This window comes from Scyliorhinus torazame, chromosome 10 (assembly GCF_047496885.1).
Source record: "Scyliorhinus torazame isolate Kashiwa2021f chromosome 10, sScyTor2.1, whole genome shotgun sequence".
Classification (NCBI taxonomy): Eukaryota; Metazoa; Chordata; class Chondrichthyes; order Carcharhiniformes; family Scyliorhinidae; genus Scyliorhinus; species Scyliorhinus torazame.
In genome coordinates this window covers 42,259,625-42,274,456 of record NC_092716.1, presented here as the reverse complement: position 1 = coordinate 42,274,456, position 14,832 = coordinate 42,259,625, and the positions used below count along the sequence as shown (strand labels likewise).

At 49.0% G+C, this 14,832-nt stretch overlaps 1 protein-coding gene across 4 annotated transcripts in view; it reads right to left on the bottom strand.

The window, feature by feature from the left end:
- The window catches only part of piezo1 (piezo type mechanosensitive ion channel component 1 (Er blood group)), a 423,492-nt gene that overhangs the window by 168,327 nt on the left and 240,333 nt on the right, over positions 1 to 14,832 (bottom strand). For all 4 annotated transcript variants that reach the window (XM_072518003.1, XM_072518005.1, XM_072518006.1 and 1 more), the window contains exons 17-19: positions 14,499 to 14,531; positions 11,224 to 11,324; positions 2,800 to 2,960 (exon numbers count right to left, since the gene is read on the bottom strand). In XM_072518003.1, the coding sequence (XP_072374104.1) occupies positions 2,800 to 2,960; positions 11,224 to 11,324; positions 14,499 to 14,531 (295 nt within the window). The remainder of the gene's footprint in view (positions 1 to 2,799; positions 2,961 to 11,223; positions 11,325 to 14,498; positions 14,532 to 14,832) is intronic.

Below are 14,832 nucleotides of genomic sequence, written 5' to 3'. Positions count from 1 at the left end.
GGATCGAATTGTTATCCCCCACAGCATGCAGGCCATGGTGCTCAAGCAGATCCATGAGGGTCACCTTGGAGTCGAGAAATGCCGACGCAGAGCTCGGCTGGCAGTTTACTGGCCTGGGATCAGCCAGGACATCTCCAACATGGTGCTCAATTGCACCACATGCCAGAGATTCCAACCATCTCAGCCCAAGGAGACGCTCCAACAACATGAGCTCGTGACCTCTCCGTGGTCCAAGGTGGGAATAGACCTCCTTCACACAAATGGGCGTGACTATGTACTTCTGATCGATTACTTTTCGAACTACCCATAAGTTGTGAAGCTGTCGGACCTCACGTCAAAATCAGTCATCAAGGCCTGCAAGGAGACGTTTGCCAGGCACGGTATACCACTCAGTGATGAGCGACAACGGTCCATGTTTCCACAGCCAAGAGTGGTCCAACTTTGCACAATCCTACCACTTCAAACATGTCACATCCAGTCCCTATTACCCTCAGTCAAATGGGAAGGTGGAAAAAGGGGTCCACATTGTCAAGCATCTGCTCTGCAAGGCTGCAGACTCTGCATCTGATTTTAACCTTGCACTGTTGGTATACAGGGCAACCCCTCTGTCGACTGGTCTGTCTCCGGCTCAACTACTCATGAATCACAACCTGCGGACAACTGTTCCAGCCATCCACGTTCCAGACCTTGATCACCTCACGGTGCTCAGAAAAGTGCAGCGACTCAGGGACCAGCAGAAGATCACATATGATGCTCATGCCACTGATTTGCCTGTGCTGGCTCCAGAAGATGTTGTTCGCATCAAGCTGCCTGAGGGAGGTTGGTCAGCCCCAGCTGTTGTAATACGACAGGCTGCCCCCAGGTCTTTCGTTGTTCGCATGGCTGATGGCTCCATTCTCAGGCGCAACAGAAGGGCACTGCGCAAAGTTGTCTGCCCACCACCACCTGACCACACCCCTCCGTATGTCGAGACGCCTCCTCCGGACATTTCAAACTATGAGCCCGCCAATCTGGCAGCAATCCCGCCTGTCGAGACGCTGGCGTCCCCCCCGCCACCTCGGAGGCGGTCGACAAGAATCCATCGCCCACCACAAAGACTGGACTTATAGACTTTAACTGTGTAAATTTTGTTCACCTTGTTCTGTATATGCACGATAGACACCTTCCCATGTATATATATTCACTCACTCACCATTTTGCACACAGTCACACATGTAAATACAAGCACACAGCCACAAGCATCCAAAATTTTTTTTAAAAGGGGAGATGTCATAATATGCACTCATGTTCATAATGAGATACAGACAGGCAGTGATGGACTCAAAGGAACCAATCACCACACAGAATACAGAACAACTAATCACCAGGCAGGACACTACAGGGTACATTACCAGTAGAAAATACACGTGACAGGAAGGCTAGGCCTCTTCGCACTGGTGATAGCTGTCACAACAGTCAGGGTGCATTGTACAGTCAGCACCCACTACACATGGCACAGAGCAAGTCTGGGCAAGCCAGACCAAGGTTAGCAAGCTTAGATTAATAGAGTGTCCACCCACAGCGAACTGTGTACATTACTCGGCAAGTTCAATAAAGCAGTGTTGAACCATCTACAGCGATGGAAGGCTGTTTTCAAATGATACTGCATCGAGTTGCAGTCCGTGTTAATCCAACATATATAACACATCACTGAGGTTATGGAACACTATGTTTGCAGAAGAAAAATCTTCAATAAACTGTTGAACTGACTCATCTTTATTTATTATTGTAACTGCAGGGAAGATATTCCAAAACACTTTGGTTAGAATACAGTCAAAGTTCTGTGTGGTCAAATTTAATACGGGACCATCATATTAATCATAATTTTCCTCTGCTGCCATACTGATCAGGGGCAGGATTCTCCCCTACCTGGTGGGGCGGGAGGTCCCGGCATGATGGAGTGGCGGGAACCACTCCGACGTCGGGCCGCCCCAAAGGTGCGGAAGTCTCCGCACCTTTAGGAGCCAAGCCCTCACCTTGGGGCTAGGCCCGCGCCGGAGCTGTTTCCGCTCCACCAACTGGCGGGAAAGGCCTTTGGCGCCACACCAGCCAGGGCCGAAAGGTCTTCACCGGGCGACACGGGTCCCCGCATGCGCAGGAGCGGCAGCTGCTGCTGATGTCATCCCCACACATGCGCAGGGGAGAGGGTCTCTTCCGCCTCTGCCATAGTGTAGACCATGGTGAAGGTGGAAGAAAAAGAGTGCCCCCATGGCACAGGCCCGCCCGCGGATCGGTGGGCCCCGATCGTGGGCCAGGCCACCGTGGGAGCACCCCCCGGGGCCAGATCGCCCCGCGCGCACCCCCCCCCCCCGCCCCAGGACGGCAGAGCCCACCCGCGCTGCCTTGTCCCGCCGTTCAAAAGGTGGTTTAATCCATGCTGGCGGGACAGGCATTCCAGCAGCGGGACTTCAGCCTATCATGGGCCAGAGAATCGGCGGGGGTGGGCCCGCCGACCGGCGCGGCACGATTCCCGCCCCCGCCGAATCTCTGGTGGCGGAGACTTCGGGACACGGCGGGGGCGGGATTCACGCCAGCCCCCGGCGATTCTCCAACCCGGCGGGGGGTCGGAGAATCCCGCCCCAGGTGCTTGAATATTTTGCAACATGGGACTTTGTTTTCAGTTTACATAAATTAGTATCAAGGTCAGCAATGTTGGATTTACCTGCAAGAACAAGCCACAAGAGAAAGTTTCGCGCTTAGTAACTTAAATCACAACTGTACAAAATCTTTAGAGTGGATAACGTTACTCAGGGCTCCTACCTCTTTCACTGCCACCCACACACTGAACAGAGCCACCAGTTTCATCACATGTAATTCAAGGAGCCTCCAGATAATCACTTGAATGCAGTTGAGGATCTTGGAGAAATTCAAGCAAAGTACAAGGAGACGATCGACCACTAAACCCCACTTACTGCAAGCAACTGAAAACAGAAACAAAAACATTAGAGTGTGACTGGCAGGCGTTCACCTTTTGAACAATGCAATTAAGGGAGGTGATGGTAATCTCACTGGACAAGTAATCTGGAGGGTCAGACTAATGCGCTGGAGACATGGGTTCAAATCGCACCGCAGCTGGAGGAATTTATAGAATCTTGATTCTACAGTGCAGAAGGAGCCATTGAGTCTACATTGAATCTGCTCTGAAAGAACACCCTACCCAGGCCCACGCTCCTACCTTGTTCCCGTAACCCCACCTAATATTTTGGACACTAAGGGACAATTTAGCATGGCCAATCCACCTAACCTGCACATCTTTGGACTGTGAGAGGAAACTAGAGCACCTTGAGTAAACCCACGCAGACACGGAGAGAAAGTGCAAACTCCACACAGACAGTGACCAAGATTGGACTCGAACCCGGTCCCTGGCACTGAGGCAGCAGTGCTAACCGCTGTGCTATCATGAATTTAAATCAAATTATTCTGCCATTGAAAGCTAGGCTCAGTAATGGCGACCGTGAAACCATCAGCGATTGTCGTAAAAGCCCATCTGGTTCACTAATATGCTTTAGGGGAGGAAATCTACCATCCTTACCTGGTCTGGCCTACATGTAATAATAATATAATAATCGCTTATTGTCACAAGTAGGCTTCAATGAAGTTACTGTGAAAAGCCCCGAGTCACCACATTCCGGCATCTGTTTGGGGAGGCTGGTACGGGAATTGAACCCGTGCTGCTGGCCTTGTTCTGCATTACAAGCTAGCTGTTTAGCCCACTGTGCTCCAGATCCACGGCAATGTGGTTGATTTTCAATTGCCCTCTAAAATGGCAGCAAGCCACTCAGTTGCAAGGGTAATTAGGGATGGGCAACAGATTTTGGCCTTGCCAGCGACATCCACTTCCCATAAAATAATTATTAAACATTGAAGCATGTAACACCTGAATAAACAATCTATTCTCAATTGATATTGCGCATTTAAAAAGGAACATGACTTCTGGGTCGCGGCGATGCGGAGCTAAGCCGCGCGAGTCGGCAGCTCCCGCAGAAACGGACTTTTGGGCCCTCTAACGGAGCCCCAACGGACCTTTAAAAAAAAAAACCCGTGGGGAAGAACGGAGGAAGTCCCCTACAGACCTGCATGGACCGGACCCGCAGTGAAACGGCGAGGAAAGCGGCCCTGGAGCAGCGGGATAAGAAAGAAGAAAAAAACAAAATGGCGGCGTCCACAGACCGAGAGGAGATGAAAGAGTTCATCAAGGGCTGCTTCGAGGAGCTGCGTAAGGAGATGGTGGCGCCTATACTGGCAATGGTGGAAAAACTTGGAGCAACCCAGAAAGCCCAAGAGGTGAAGATTCAGGAGATCCAGGAAAAAGTGAGTGAGAACGACGACGAGCTTGTGGGCCTGGCGGAGAGAGTGGAGCGGCACGAGGCGCTGCACAGGACGTGGGCGGGAAGACTCGAAGGCCTGGAGAACAGATCAAGGAGAAACAACTTGAGGATCCTGGGTCTCCCAGAAGGAATGGAGGGGGCCGATGCCGCGGCATATGCGGGCACAATGATTGAGATGCTGATGGGTGTGGCGGCCCCGCCCCCCCGAGATTGCTGGAGCTGGATGGGGCGCACCGAGTGCTAGCGAGGAAGCCCAAGGCAAAAGAGCCGCCAAGGGCGATGGTGGTGAGATTTCACCGGTTTACGGACAGAGAGAGGGTCCTGAAATGGGCCAAGAAGGAACGGAGCAGCAAGTGGGACAATGCGGAGATCAGAATATACCCGGACTGGAGCACGGAGGTCGATAAGTGGAGAGCGGGTTTCAACCGGGCCAAAGTGGTGCTGCATCGGAAAGAAGTGACATTTGGAATGTTGCAGCCAGAGCGACTGTGGGTTACACATAATGGCCAACACCACTACTTCGAAACGCCCGAAGAGGCGTGGACCTTTATACTAGCTGAAAAATTGGACTCTAATTGAGGGTTTGTGTGGGAGGGGGATGTTTGAGGGTTGAAGTATGACGGTTGTTGTACATAGGGGGTCAACCACGCGCAGGAAAGGATATATGGGCTGGGGGAGAGGGACAGGGTCATGACAGGAGCTGCGCCATGGGAGGCGGGACAGGCTTTGGGAAGCGCGGGGTTGTCTTTCCCACGCGCGGCAAAAAAGGCGGGAAGGGGAACAAAGGAATGTACATTGATTGGGAGATTCCCACATGGGGGGGTTAAAGGGATGGCGGGGGAAGCCGGGGTCAGCAGGTGTCAGCTGACTTACGGGAGGGATATGGGGGGAGCAAAAAAGCTAGACGGGGATCTAGCGGGGGGGGGGGGGGGGGACAGGTATTTCACTCGGGATTGGACGCAAAAAATAGAGGGGTGGCAATTCTGGTGGGAAAGCATGTGTCATTTGAGGCCAAGACTATCGTAGCGGATAATGGACGGAAATATGCGATGGTGAGTGGTAGGTTGCAAGGGACGTTGGTGATGTTGGTAAATGTATACGCCCCGAACTGGGATGATGCTGGATTCATGGAGCGCATGTTGGGGCGCATTCCGGACCTGGAGGTATGAGGACTAATAATGGGAGGGGACTTCAATACGGTGCTGGACCCAGCACTGGACCGCTCCAGATCAAGGACGGGAAGGAGGCCGGCGGCGGCCAAGGTGCTTAGGGGGTTTATGGATCAGGTGGGGGGAGTGGACCCATGGAGGTTTGCAAGACCGAAGGCCAGGGAATTTTCTTTTTTCTCCCACATGCATAAGGCTTACTCCCGGATAGATTTCTTTGTTCTGGGCAGGGCGCTCATCCCGAGAGTGGGGGGGGACGGAGTATTCGGCCATAGCCGTTTCGGACCATGCCCCGCACTGGGTGGAACTGGAGCTGGGAGAGGAGAGGGACCAACACCCGTCTGTGGCGGCTGTATGTGGGACTGCTGGCCGATGAGGTGGTGCGTGGGAAGGTGAGGGGGTGTATCGAAAGGTACTTGGAGGCCAACGACAACTGGGAGGTGCGAGTGGGGGTGGTATGGGAGGCGTTGAAGGCGGTGATCAGGGGAGAGCTGATCTCCATCAGGGCTCATCGGGAGAAGATAGAGGGAATGGAAAGGGAGAGGCTAGTGGGGGAGATCTTGCGGGTGGACAGGAGATACGCAGAGGAAAGATTATTTGGGGAAAGGCGACGGCTCCAGACGGAGTTTGACCTGTTGACCCCAGGGAAGGCGGAGGCACAGTGGAGGAAGGCGCAAGGGGCGACTTACGAGTACGGGGAAAAGGCTAGTCGGATGCTGGCGCACCAGCTCCGTAAGAGGGCAGCAGCGAGGAAAATAGGGGGAATCAAAGATGGAAGGGGAGCCACGGTTCGAAGTGCAATGGAAATAAATAAGGTATTTAAGGACTTCTATGAAGAGCTGTACAGATCCCAGCCCCCAGGGGGGGGAAGGGGGGATGAGGCGATTCCTGGACCAGCTGGGGTTCCCGAAGGTGGAGGAGCAGGAGGCGGTTGGTTTGGGTGCACCAATTGGGTTGGAGGAGTTGAGTAAGGGTTTGGGGAGCATGCAGGCGGGGAAGGCCCGTGGGCCGGACGGGTTCCCGGTGGAATTCTATGGAAAATATGTGGACCTGCTGGCCCCACTACTCGTGAGGACCTTCAACGAGGCAAGAGAGGAGGGAACCCTGCCCCAGACAATGTCGGAGGCGACAACCTCCCTGATTCTAAAGCGAGACAAGGATCCACTGCAATGTGGATCGTACAGGCCGATTTCGCTCCTTAATGTGGACGCTAAGCTATTGGCGAAGGTACTGGCCACTAGGATTGAGGACTGTGTCCTGGGGGTGATTCACGAGGACCAAACGGGATTCGTAAAGGGCAGGCAGTTAAATACCAATGTGCGGCGGCTCTTAAACGTGATAACGATGACATCGGAGGAGGGAGAGGGAGATAGTGGCAGCTATGGACGCGGAAAAAGCCTTTGACCGAGTAGAGTGGGAGTACCTCTGGGAGGTATTGCGCAGGTTTGGGTTATGGGGCGAGTTTATTAGATGGGTTAATCTCCTTTACAGCGCCCCGGTGGCGAGCGTAGTGACAAACCGGCGGAGGTCGGAGTACTTTCGGCTGTACCGAGGGACGAGACAGGGGTGCCCCCTGTTGTCTGCATTGGCGATCGAACCCTTGGCCATATCACTTAGGGAGTACCAGAAATGGAGGGGGATAGTCCGCGGGGGAGAGGAGCATTGAGTATCGCTATATGCGGATGACCTGCTGCTATACGTGGCGGACCCAATGGAGGGGATGGTGGAGGTCATGCGGACTCTGAAGGAGTTTGGAGAGTTCTCGGGCTACAAGCTTAATGTAGAGAAGAGTGAGCTTTTTGTATTACAGGAAGGGGACCAAGAAAGAGGGATAGGGGACCTGCCGCTGAGGAGGGCGGAGAGTAGCTTTCGGTATCTGGGGATCCAGATAGCCAGGAGTTGGGGGGCCCTACATAAACTGAATTTGACGAGGGTGGTGGAGCAAATGGAGGAGGATTTTAAAAGATGGGACATGCTCCCGCTCTCGTTGGCGGGTAGGGTGCAGTCGATCAAAATGGTGGTCCTTCCGAGGTTTTTGTTCGTGTTTCAGTGCCTCCCCATCGTGATCACCAAGGGCTTTTTCAAGAGAGTAGGTCGGAGTATCATGGGGTATGTGTGGGCAAATAAGACCCCGGGGGTTAGGAGAGGGTTCTTGGAACGCAACAGGGACCGAGGAGGGTTGGCTTTGCCAAACCTAGAGAGTTACTACTGGGCAGCAAATGTGGCGATGATCCGTAAGTGGGTTATGGAGGGAGAGGGGGCGGCATGGAAGAGGATGGAGATGGCGTCCTGTAAAGGAACGAGCCTGGGGGCGTTGGTAACGGCACCGCTGCCGCTCTCGCCGACAAAATACACCACAAGCCCGGTGGTGGCGGCAACACTAAAGATCTGGGGCCAGTGGAGAAGACACAGGGGTGCAATGGGAGCATCAGTGTGGTCCCCGATCAGGGGTAACCACCGGTTTGTCCCGGGGAAAATGGACGGGGGGTTCCAAGGCTGGCATCGGGCGGGGATAATTTCCGTTGCTCCTGGCACAAGAAGTTCAAGATAGGGTGATCTCGGGGGTTTGGGTCGGGGAGGGCAAGGTGTCGGAAATATACCAAGAGATGAAAGAAGAGGGGAAGCGCTAGTAGAAGAGTTGAAAGGTAAATGGGAGGAGGAGCTGGGGGAGGAGATTGAGGAAGGGCTATGGGCCGACGCCCTGGGTAGGGTTAATACCTCCTCCTCATGTGCCAGGCTCAGTCTGATACAATTTAAGGTGGTTCACAGAGCGCATTTGACGAGGACAAGGCTGAGTAGGTTCTTTGGGGTAGAGGATAGATGTGAAAGATGTTCAGGGAGCCCGGCGAACCATGTCCATATGTTTTGGTCATGCCTGGCATTGGAGGGGTTCTGGAGAGGAGTGGCGGGAGTAATATCCCAGGTGGTGAAAGTCCGGGTCAAGCCAAGCTGGGGGCTAGCAATATTTGGAGTAGTAATTCTTGCCTTTGCGTCCCTAGTAGCCCGGCGAAGGATCTTGCTATTGTGGAAGGAGGCGAAGCCCCCTAGCCTGGAGGCCTGGATTAACGACATGGCGGGGTTCATAAAATTGAAGAGAATCAAGTTTGCTTTGAGAGGGTCTGCACAGGGGTTTTACAGGCGGTGGCAACCGTTCCTAGAATATCTTGCGGAGCGTTAGAAGAAGGTCGATCAGCAGCAGCAACCCTGGGGGGGGGTGGGGAACGAGAGACTGTTTGAGGGGATGGACGAGCGGGAGATAGCATGGAGGGTGGGGGGAAACGGTACGCGCGGCCAAGAGCCAGTGTATAAAGCTATGTAAATATACCATCTTGCCATGTATATATCTTGCTCAGGGAGAATTTGCGTTATTTTGTTACGGGGGGGGGGGGGGGGGGGATTGTTTGTAAGGGGAAAAAATTGTGTTGTTGAAAAACCTTAATAAAAATATTTTTAAAAATAAAAATAAAAAATAAAAAGGAACATAAGTCATAACACTAAATCTTGCAACCTATAACATAACATAAAAAAAGATTTACATCCACACTCATTTTGACATGAAATTAATAATGCAATACTGCAGGAATTAGGCCCTGATATTTCATACAGAAGGAATCGATAAGGAGGACTTGGAAATTCTGGGTTTGCAAATTATTTGCCTCATTTAATAGAAGTTGCTAACTAGCATTTCCTTACTTCCTGGCCAGTGGCCAGTTTGAGCGATAGGAGGCTGCCGGGCAGGAAATCATGTGATGAAGGACACAACCGGGAACGGTGGTGACCGTGTCTGGCAATCACAGGAGCACAGAGTATGGTTGAAGGAAGTGGGTGCGGTGTGGTTGGAGTGTAGCAAAGGGGTTGGGGGAGAGGGAGAAAGGCATAAAGGAAAGAAAGGGAGACAGAGGAAAAAAAGAAAAAATGCCACATTCAACAGAATACCAAGAGTGCTGTTCTTCTTTGAACAAGATCTGAAGACCAGTCAGGAAGGCAGCCTCTCCTACATTGCAGCATTCTCTCAGTGCTGCACAGGACTGCCACCCTTGATTATCAGCATGAGGGGGGAGGGGGGGAAATGAGTCAAACCCACCTGTGACATTAAGCTACAGAAGGAGATATTAAGAGAGACGACTAACAGCCTGGTCATGTCTTACAGCAAGAGAGTGGAGGCTTAGGGAGAGAATTCCAAAATTCAGGCCCTTGGCAGCTGGCAGTACACAGCTATCAATAGTGGATTGATTAAAATCGGAATGTGAAAGAGGTCAGATTTGGAAGAGCAAGAGCGCCATGGTAGCACAGTGGTTAGTGCTGCTGCCTCACGCCGCCGAGGACCCGGGTTCGATCCCGGCTCTGGGCCACTGTCCGTGTGGAGTTTACACATTCTCCCCGTGTTTGCGTGGGTTTCACACCCAAAAAAAAAAAAGATGTGCAGGGTAGGTGGACTGGCCACGCTAAATTGCCCCTCAATTGAAAATAATTGGGTACTCTCAATTAAAAAAACAGTTTGGAAAAGCACAAAGGTCTTGGAAAGGTGAACGAGGAAGAGGCTACAGATAGGAAGGGATGTAGTGAATTAAAAATAAACCATGAGAATTTTAAAATAGAGTAATCTGTGAGAACAGGGATGAGGGGTGAACACTATTTAGTGCAAGTTAGGATATGGACAGCAGAGATTTGGATGATGTCAAGTTCATGTAGGGTACTAGGTGAAAGGTTAGCCATTCAAGTATTGGAACGGTAAAGTTTAGAGGTAACAAACAGATGCAAGTAGCTAGTTCTTATGATTGAGCAGATATGTGGTTGGAAGCTCATCTCAGGTTCATGTGGGTGATGATGTTACTGGTAGCATATGAGGAATAGGAACTCCCTCATCCACATGGTGTCTCATGGTGATGTCACTAGTAGCCAGAGGTTCTCCTTCATGCGGGCACAGCCTCTGGATAAGGGGTTGATCATTCAAGGCTGAGATGAAAGGAAATGACTTTGCCGAAAGGGTTGTGAATCTTTGGAATTCTCTACCCTCGAATCTCAAGGATGCTCCTTTGTTGAACATATTGAATGTTGGGATAGACAGATTTTTGGTCTCTCGGGAATATGGGGAGGGGGCGGGAAAGTGGAGTTGAAGCCTAATGTCAGCCATGATCATAATGAATAGCAGAACAGACTCGCCGGGCTGTACATTCTACTCCTACTCCTATTTCTTTTAGAATTCAAACGTTCCCCTTTGAATTGCACCAAAAAGTATTTAACCTTCAACTACTGATTTTCCCGTCCTGTCACAGAAGATTGAATGAGGTTACCAAATATTATAAGGGATACAGGCAGCACATTGGCACAGCGGTTAGCATTGCAGCCTCACAGCACCAGGGACCCGGGTTAAATTCTGGCCTTGGGCGACAGTGTATGGAGTTTGCACATTATTCCCGTGTCTGCGTGGGTTTCCTCCTGATGCTCCGGTTTCCAAAAGTGTGCAGGTTAGGTGGATTGGCCTACTAAATTGTCCCTTAGTGTCCAAATATGTGCAGGTTAGATGGGGTTACAGGGATATAGCAGAGGGAGTGGGCCTAGGTGGGTGCTGTTTCAGAGGGTTGGTGCAGACCCAATATGGGCTGAATGGCCTCCTTCTACACTGTAGGGATTCTATGGTTCTATGGATTCAAAAGGAGAAGAACTGACTGCACAAATAGAAAACATACTTTCTCCTTCAGATCTGCTGTCCTCTGGTGCAGGTTGATCATTTTCTCCGCATTCTGGGTCTTCAGCTGCCCCATTCTGAAGGGGTACAGTGACAGGTCTTCTGTTATTGTGAAAGCATAGTAAGAGTGTAAGTCTTGTTTTGTAGAATAAAACTGGTTGTTCAGTACAAGTTAAAAAGTTCTTTACCTCCTTCAATTATTAAGCAGCAAAACCAACCTTTGAATCTGCCTTTTGTTTCACACATCGTACACATGCGAAAATGAATAAAACAAAAATAAGGGCAAGTAGATTTAGGACTGAGCTTAGGAGGAACTTCTTCACCCAAAGGGTTGTGAATCTATGGAATTCCCTGCCCAGTGAAGCAGTTGAGGCTCCTTCATTTTCAAGATAAAGATAGGTAGTTTTTTGAAGAATAAAGGAATAAAGGGTTATGGTGCTCGGGTGGGAAAGTGGAGCTGAGTCCACAAAAGATCAGCCATGATCTCATTGAATGGCGGAGCAGGCTCGAGGGGCCAAATGGCCTACTCCTGCTCCTAGTTCTTATGTGACCTTAACACTGCCCTTGAAGAGCAACATAGTCTGCAGCATTGGTGCTCTTTATCAACATGCAATTAATTCGTTTTGCTGTGCCCATCAACCTTAGTACAGCATGTATCCGTTATACACAGCTCCTATCAAGAGGGAAGGAGTAGTGCACATCTAACAAAACCTAACTTTCTTCATTGTTAAATCAAGCCACGATTAATACCAAATTATCACTTCAAAGATGGTATTATCATTTAATTGCACTACATTTAATTATATAACAATTATTATTCTATTCTATGCAATCGCTCCACTCAGCCATATCCTTTCTTTCTATTATTGAGGAAGAAACGGGAGATAATTTATCTTCCCAGTGCGCGGAGAAAGAAGCCCAAGATCTCATAATAGCTCAATAGGTTCATACAATGAGTAGTGTCTCCATACAAATCAGAAAAGCCCTGGATTTGCTCCCTAGTCTGCATCAAATTCACTGATTTGAAGCTGGGCTGTAGCAGTTGCCCTTGGTGCTCTGGGTTATGCAGAGAGGAAATCAGGCAGCATGCTTGCTTAAAAACTCTGCTGGAAATACTCAACTGTAGAGATTGGGCAAGGACAGAATAGGGCTTGACAGCAGTGCTTACCACACTTGAATAGCCAAACATTATCAAGGATCAAGCATAAATACTTGAGGAAGACCAATATCCTGGAACTGCACCATAGCAACGTCATAAGGAAAGAAAGGAAAATTGATACCAAGAGAGAGAAAAAAAAGAACTCTAGTGCACCGGAAACTCTTTGTTGCTCCTCAAATGTTCTTTTTAAAAAAATTTTAAGTACCCAATTAAGTTTTTTCCAATTAAGGGGCAATTTAGCGTGGCCAATCCACCTACCCTGCACATCTTTGGGTTGTGGGAGCAAAACCCACGCAAACACAGGGAGAATGTGCAAACTCCACAAGGACAGTGACCCAGGGCGGGGATTGAATCTGGGGCCTCGGCGCCGTGAGGCACCAGTGCTAACCACTGTGCCACCGTGCTGCCACCTCAAATGTTCTTTCTCACTTTCTCCTTGCTTAGACTCTTGCAAAGGCAATGACTAACATAGTGGGTATCATTCACGAGGACCTCTCAGGGTCTCAAAGCTAGGCGGCTACTCTTCATATGCACATCTGTATAATGAATATCATTGGGCAACTCATCACATGGGTCAGCCTCGTCATTTTCAGTCATACGATGTGAAAGTCAAAGTGTTATTGTTAGTCTCCGTGCCAGAAACTGATTGTTCAGTATAAGTTAAAAAGTTCTTTCCCTTCATCAATTATTAAACAGCAAAACCAAACTCTGAATCTGCCCTTTTGTTTCAAGCATCTTACACATGCAAATATGTGACCTTAACACTGCCCTTGAAGAGCAACACAGTCTACAGCATTGGTGCTCTTTATCAACATGCAATTAATCTGCTTCTCTTTGAGGTGCCCATCAACTTTAGTGAACAAAACTAACTCTTTGTATTCTGATGTATAAAATTGTACCGTGTACCAGTGGAAACACAAATCAAAATAAATACAATCCAACGTCTAATTTTAAAAGAACATAGATTGAAGAAAATAATAGTGAAAGGATACTCTCTGTGGTTGTTACCGATATTCTACCTGGTTACTACGATTAACGGAGAACACCTATGCACCTGAACCATTGCACTTAAATGGTACACCTCCAGTAAAGAGATGATTATGTGAGACATTACAAAACGCATTACAGTGAGGAGGTTTAATGTAATTGATTTTAGATTTGAGAGACACCATGCATTCCAGTATTACAGTATCTATTTGGTAAGGGTTATCATTTACAAGTAAGCAGGCGAAACAGAAATACTTGGTTAATTCACAAGGCACCAAATATTCTGATCTAATGGCTTGTGGCACTAGCGACTCAAAACTAGGATTCTCTGGAAGTATTTGTGATGCAACAATGGCATGTTCATGTAATGGTTGTCTTTTATCCAAATGTACTTAAGCCAGATAACCAACTCTGAAATTCAATGCACCAACAGTTGATTAATTATATTAACTTAAATATGCTATTAGAGTGTGGAAGTGGTGCTGCCATTTTGTGATGAGGTGCAGATTAGGCCCTCTTGGTCACTAAACTCAGTCATACCGCAATTAAATGTTGCCATGTTGAGGTTTGGGAGGAGCAAGGAAGAATGATGGGGTTTGATCATCAACTCCCAGGGTGGCAAAGTGGTTAGCACTGCTGCCTCACAGCTCCAGAGACCCGGGTTCAATTCTGGCCTCGGGTAACTGTCTGTGTGGAGTTTGTACTTTCTCCCTGTGTCTGCATGGGTTTCCTCCCACAGCCCAAAGATGTGCAGGTTAGGTGGATTGGCCATGCTAAATTGCCCCTTAGTGTCCAAAAGGTTAGGTGGGGTTGCTGGTTACGGGGATAGGATGGCGGCGTGAGCTTAAGTAGCGTGCTCTTTCCAAGGGCCAGAGCAGGCTCGATGGGCCGAATGGCCTCAATCTGCACTGTAAATTCTATGTTCTATTCGATGTTCTAATTTGTGTAAACCCTTGAAAGTTGAATAAAAGATGATAGCAAAAGAACAACATGAAGAAGCAGAAGATTGCGCTCCCAAACTGCAGACATATTAAGGCGGCAGAGAATTAATGCTTGTCGAAGTTAAAACATAATAATAATGAAAAACAAACATGCCAAAACTGATATGTAAATAAAATAATAACACCTACTCTTCAGAGTGCTCAGCTAAACTTTCTTTCAGCCTGTTAATGGAAACAAAGCAAACATAATACTAAATTAAACAATAAAACTTGACGGTAATTGAAAAGAAATCAAATGTAAAAGAAAAAAATGAATACATATACAAACAGACACAATTTAAACCTAACTGCCCAAATGATCAGGAGTTAGCAAAGTAATATTTGTTCAGAACTCTGCCTTTTCTGGAATTGCGATGCTGTGCTAACATGCAGGCAACTTTTGGGCTCATTGTAACCTAGCCACACACATCTATTTATCAATGCACCAACCATTTCTTTGATGCTACAGTCAATCATGTGAGAG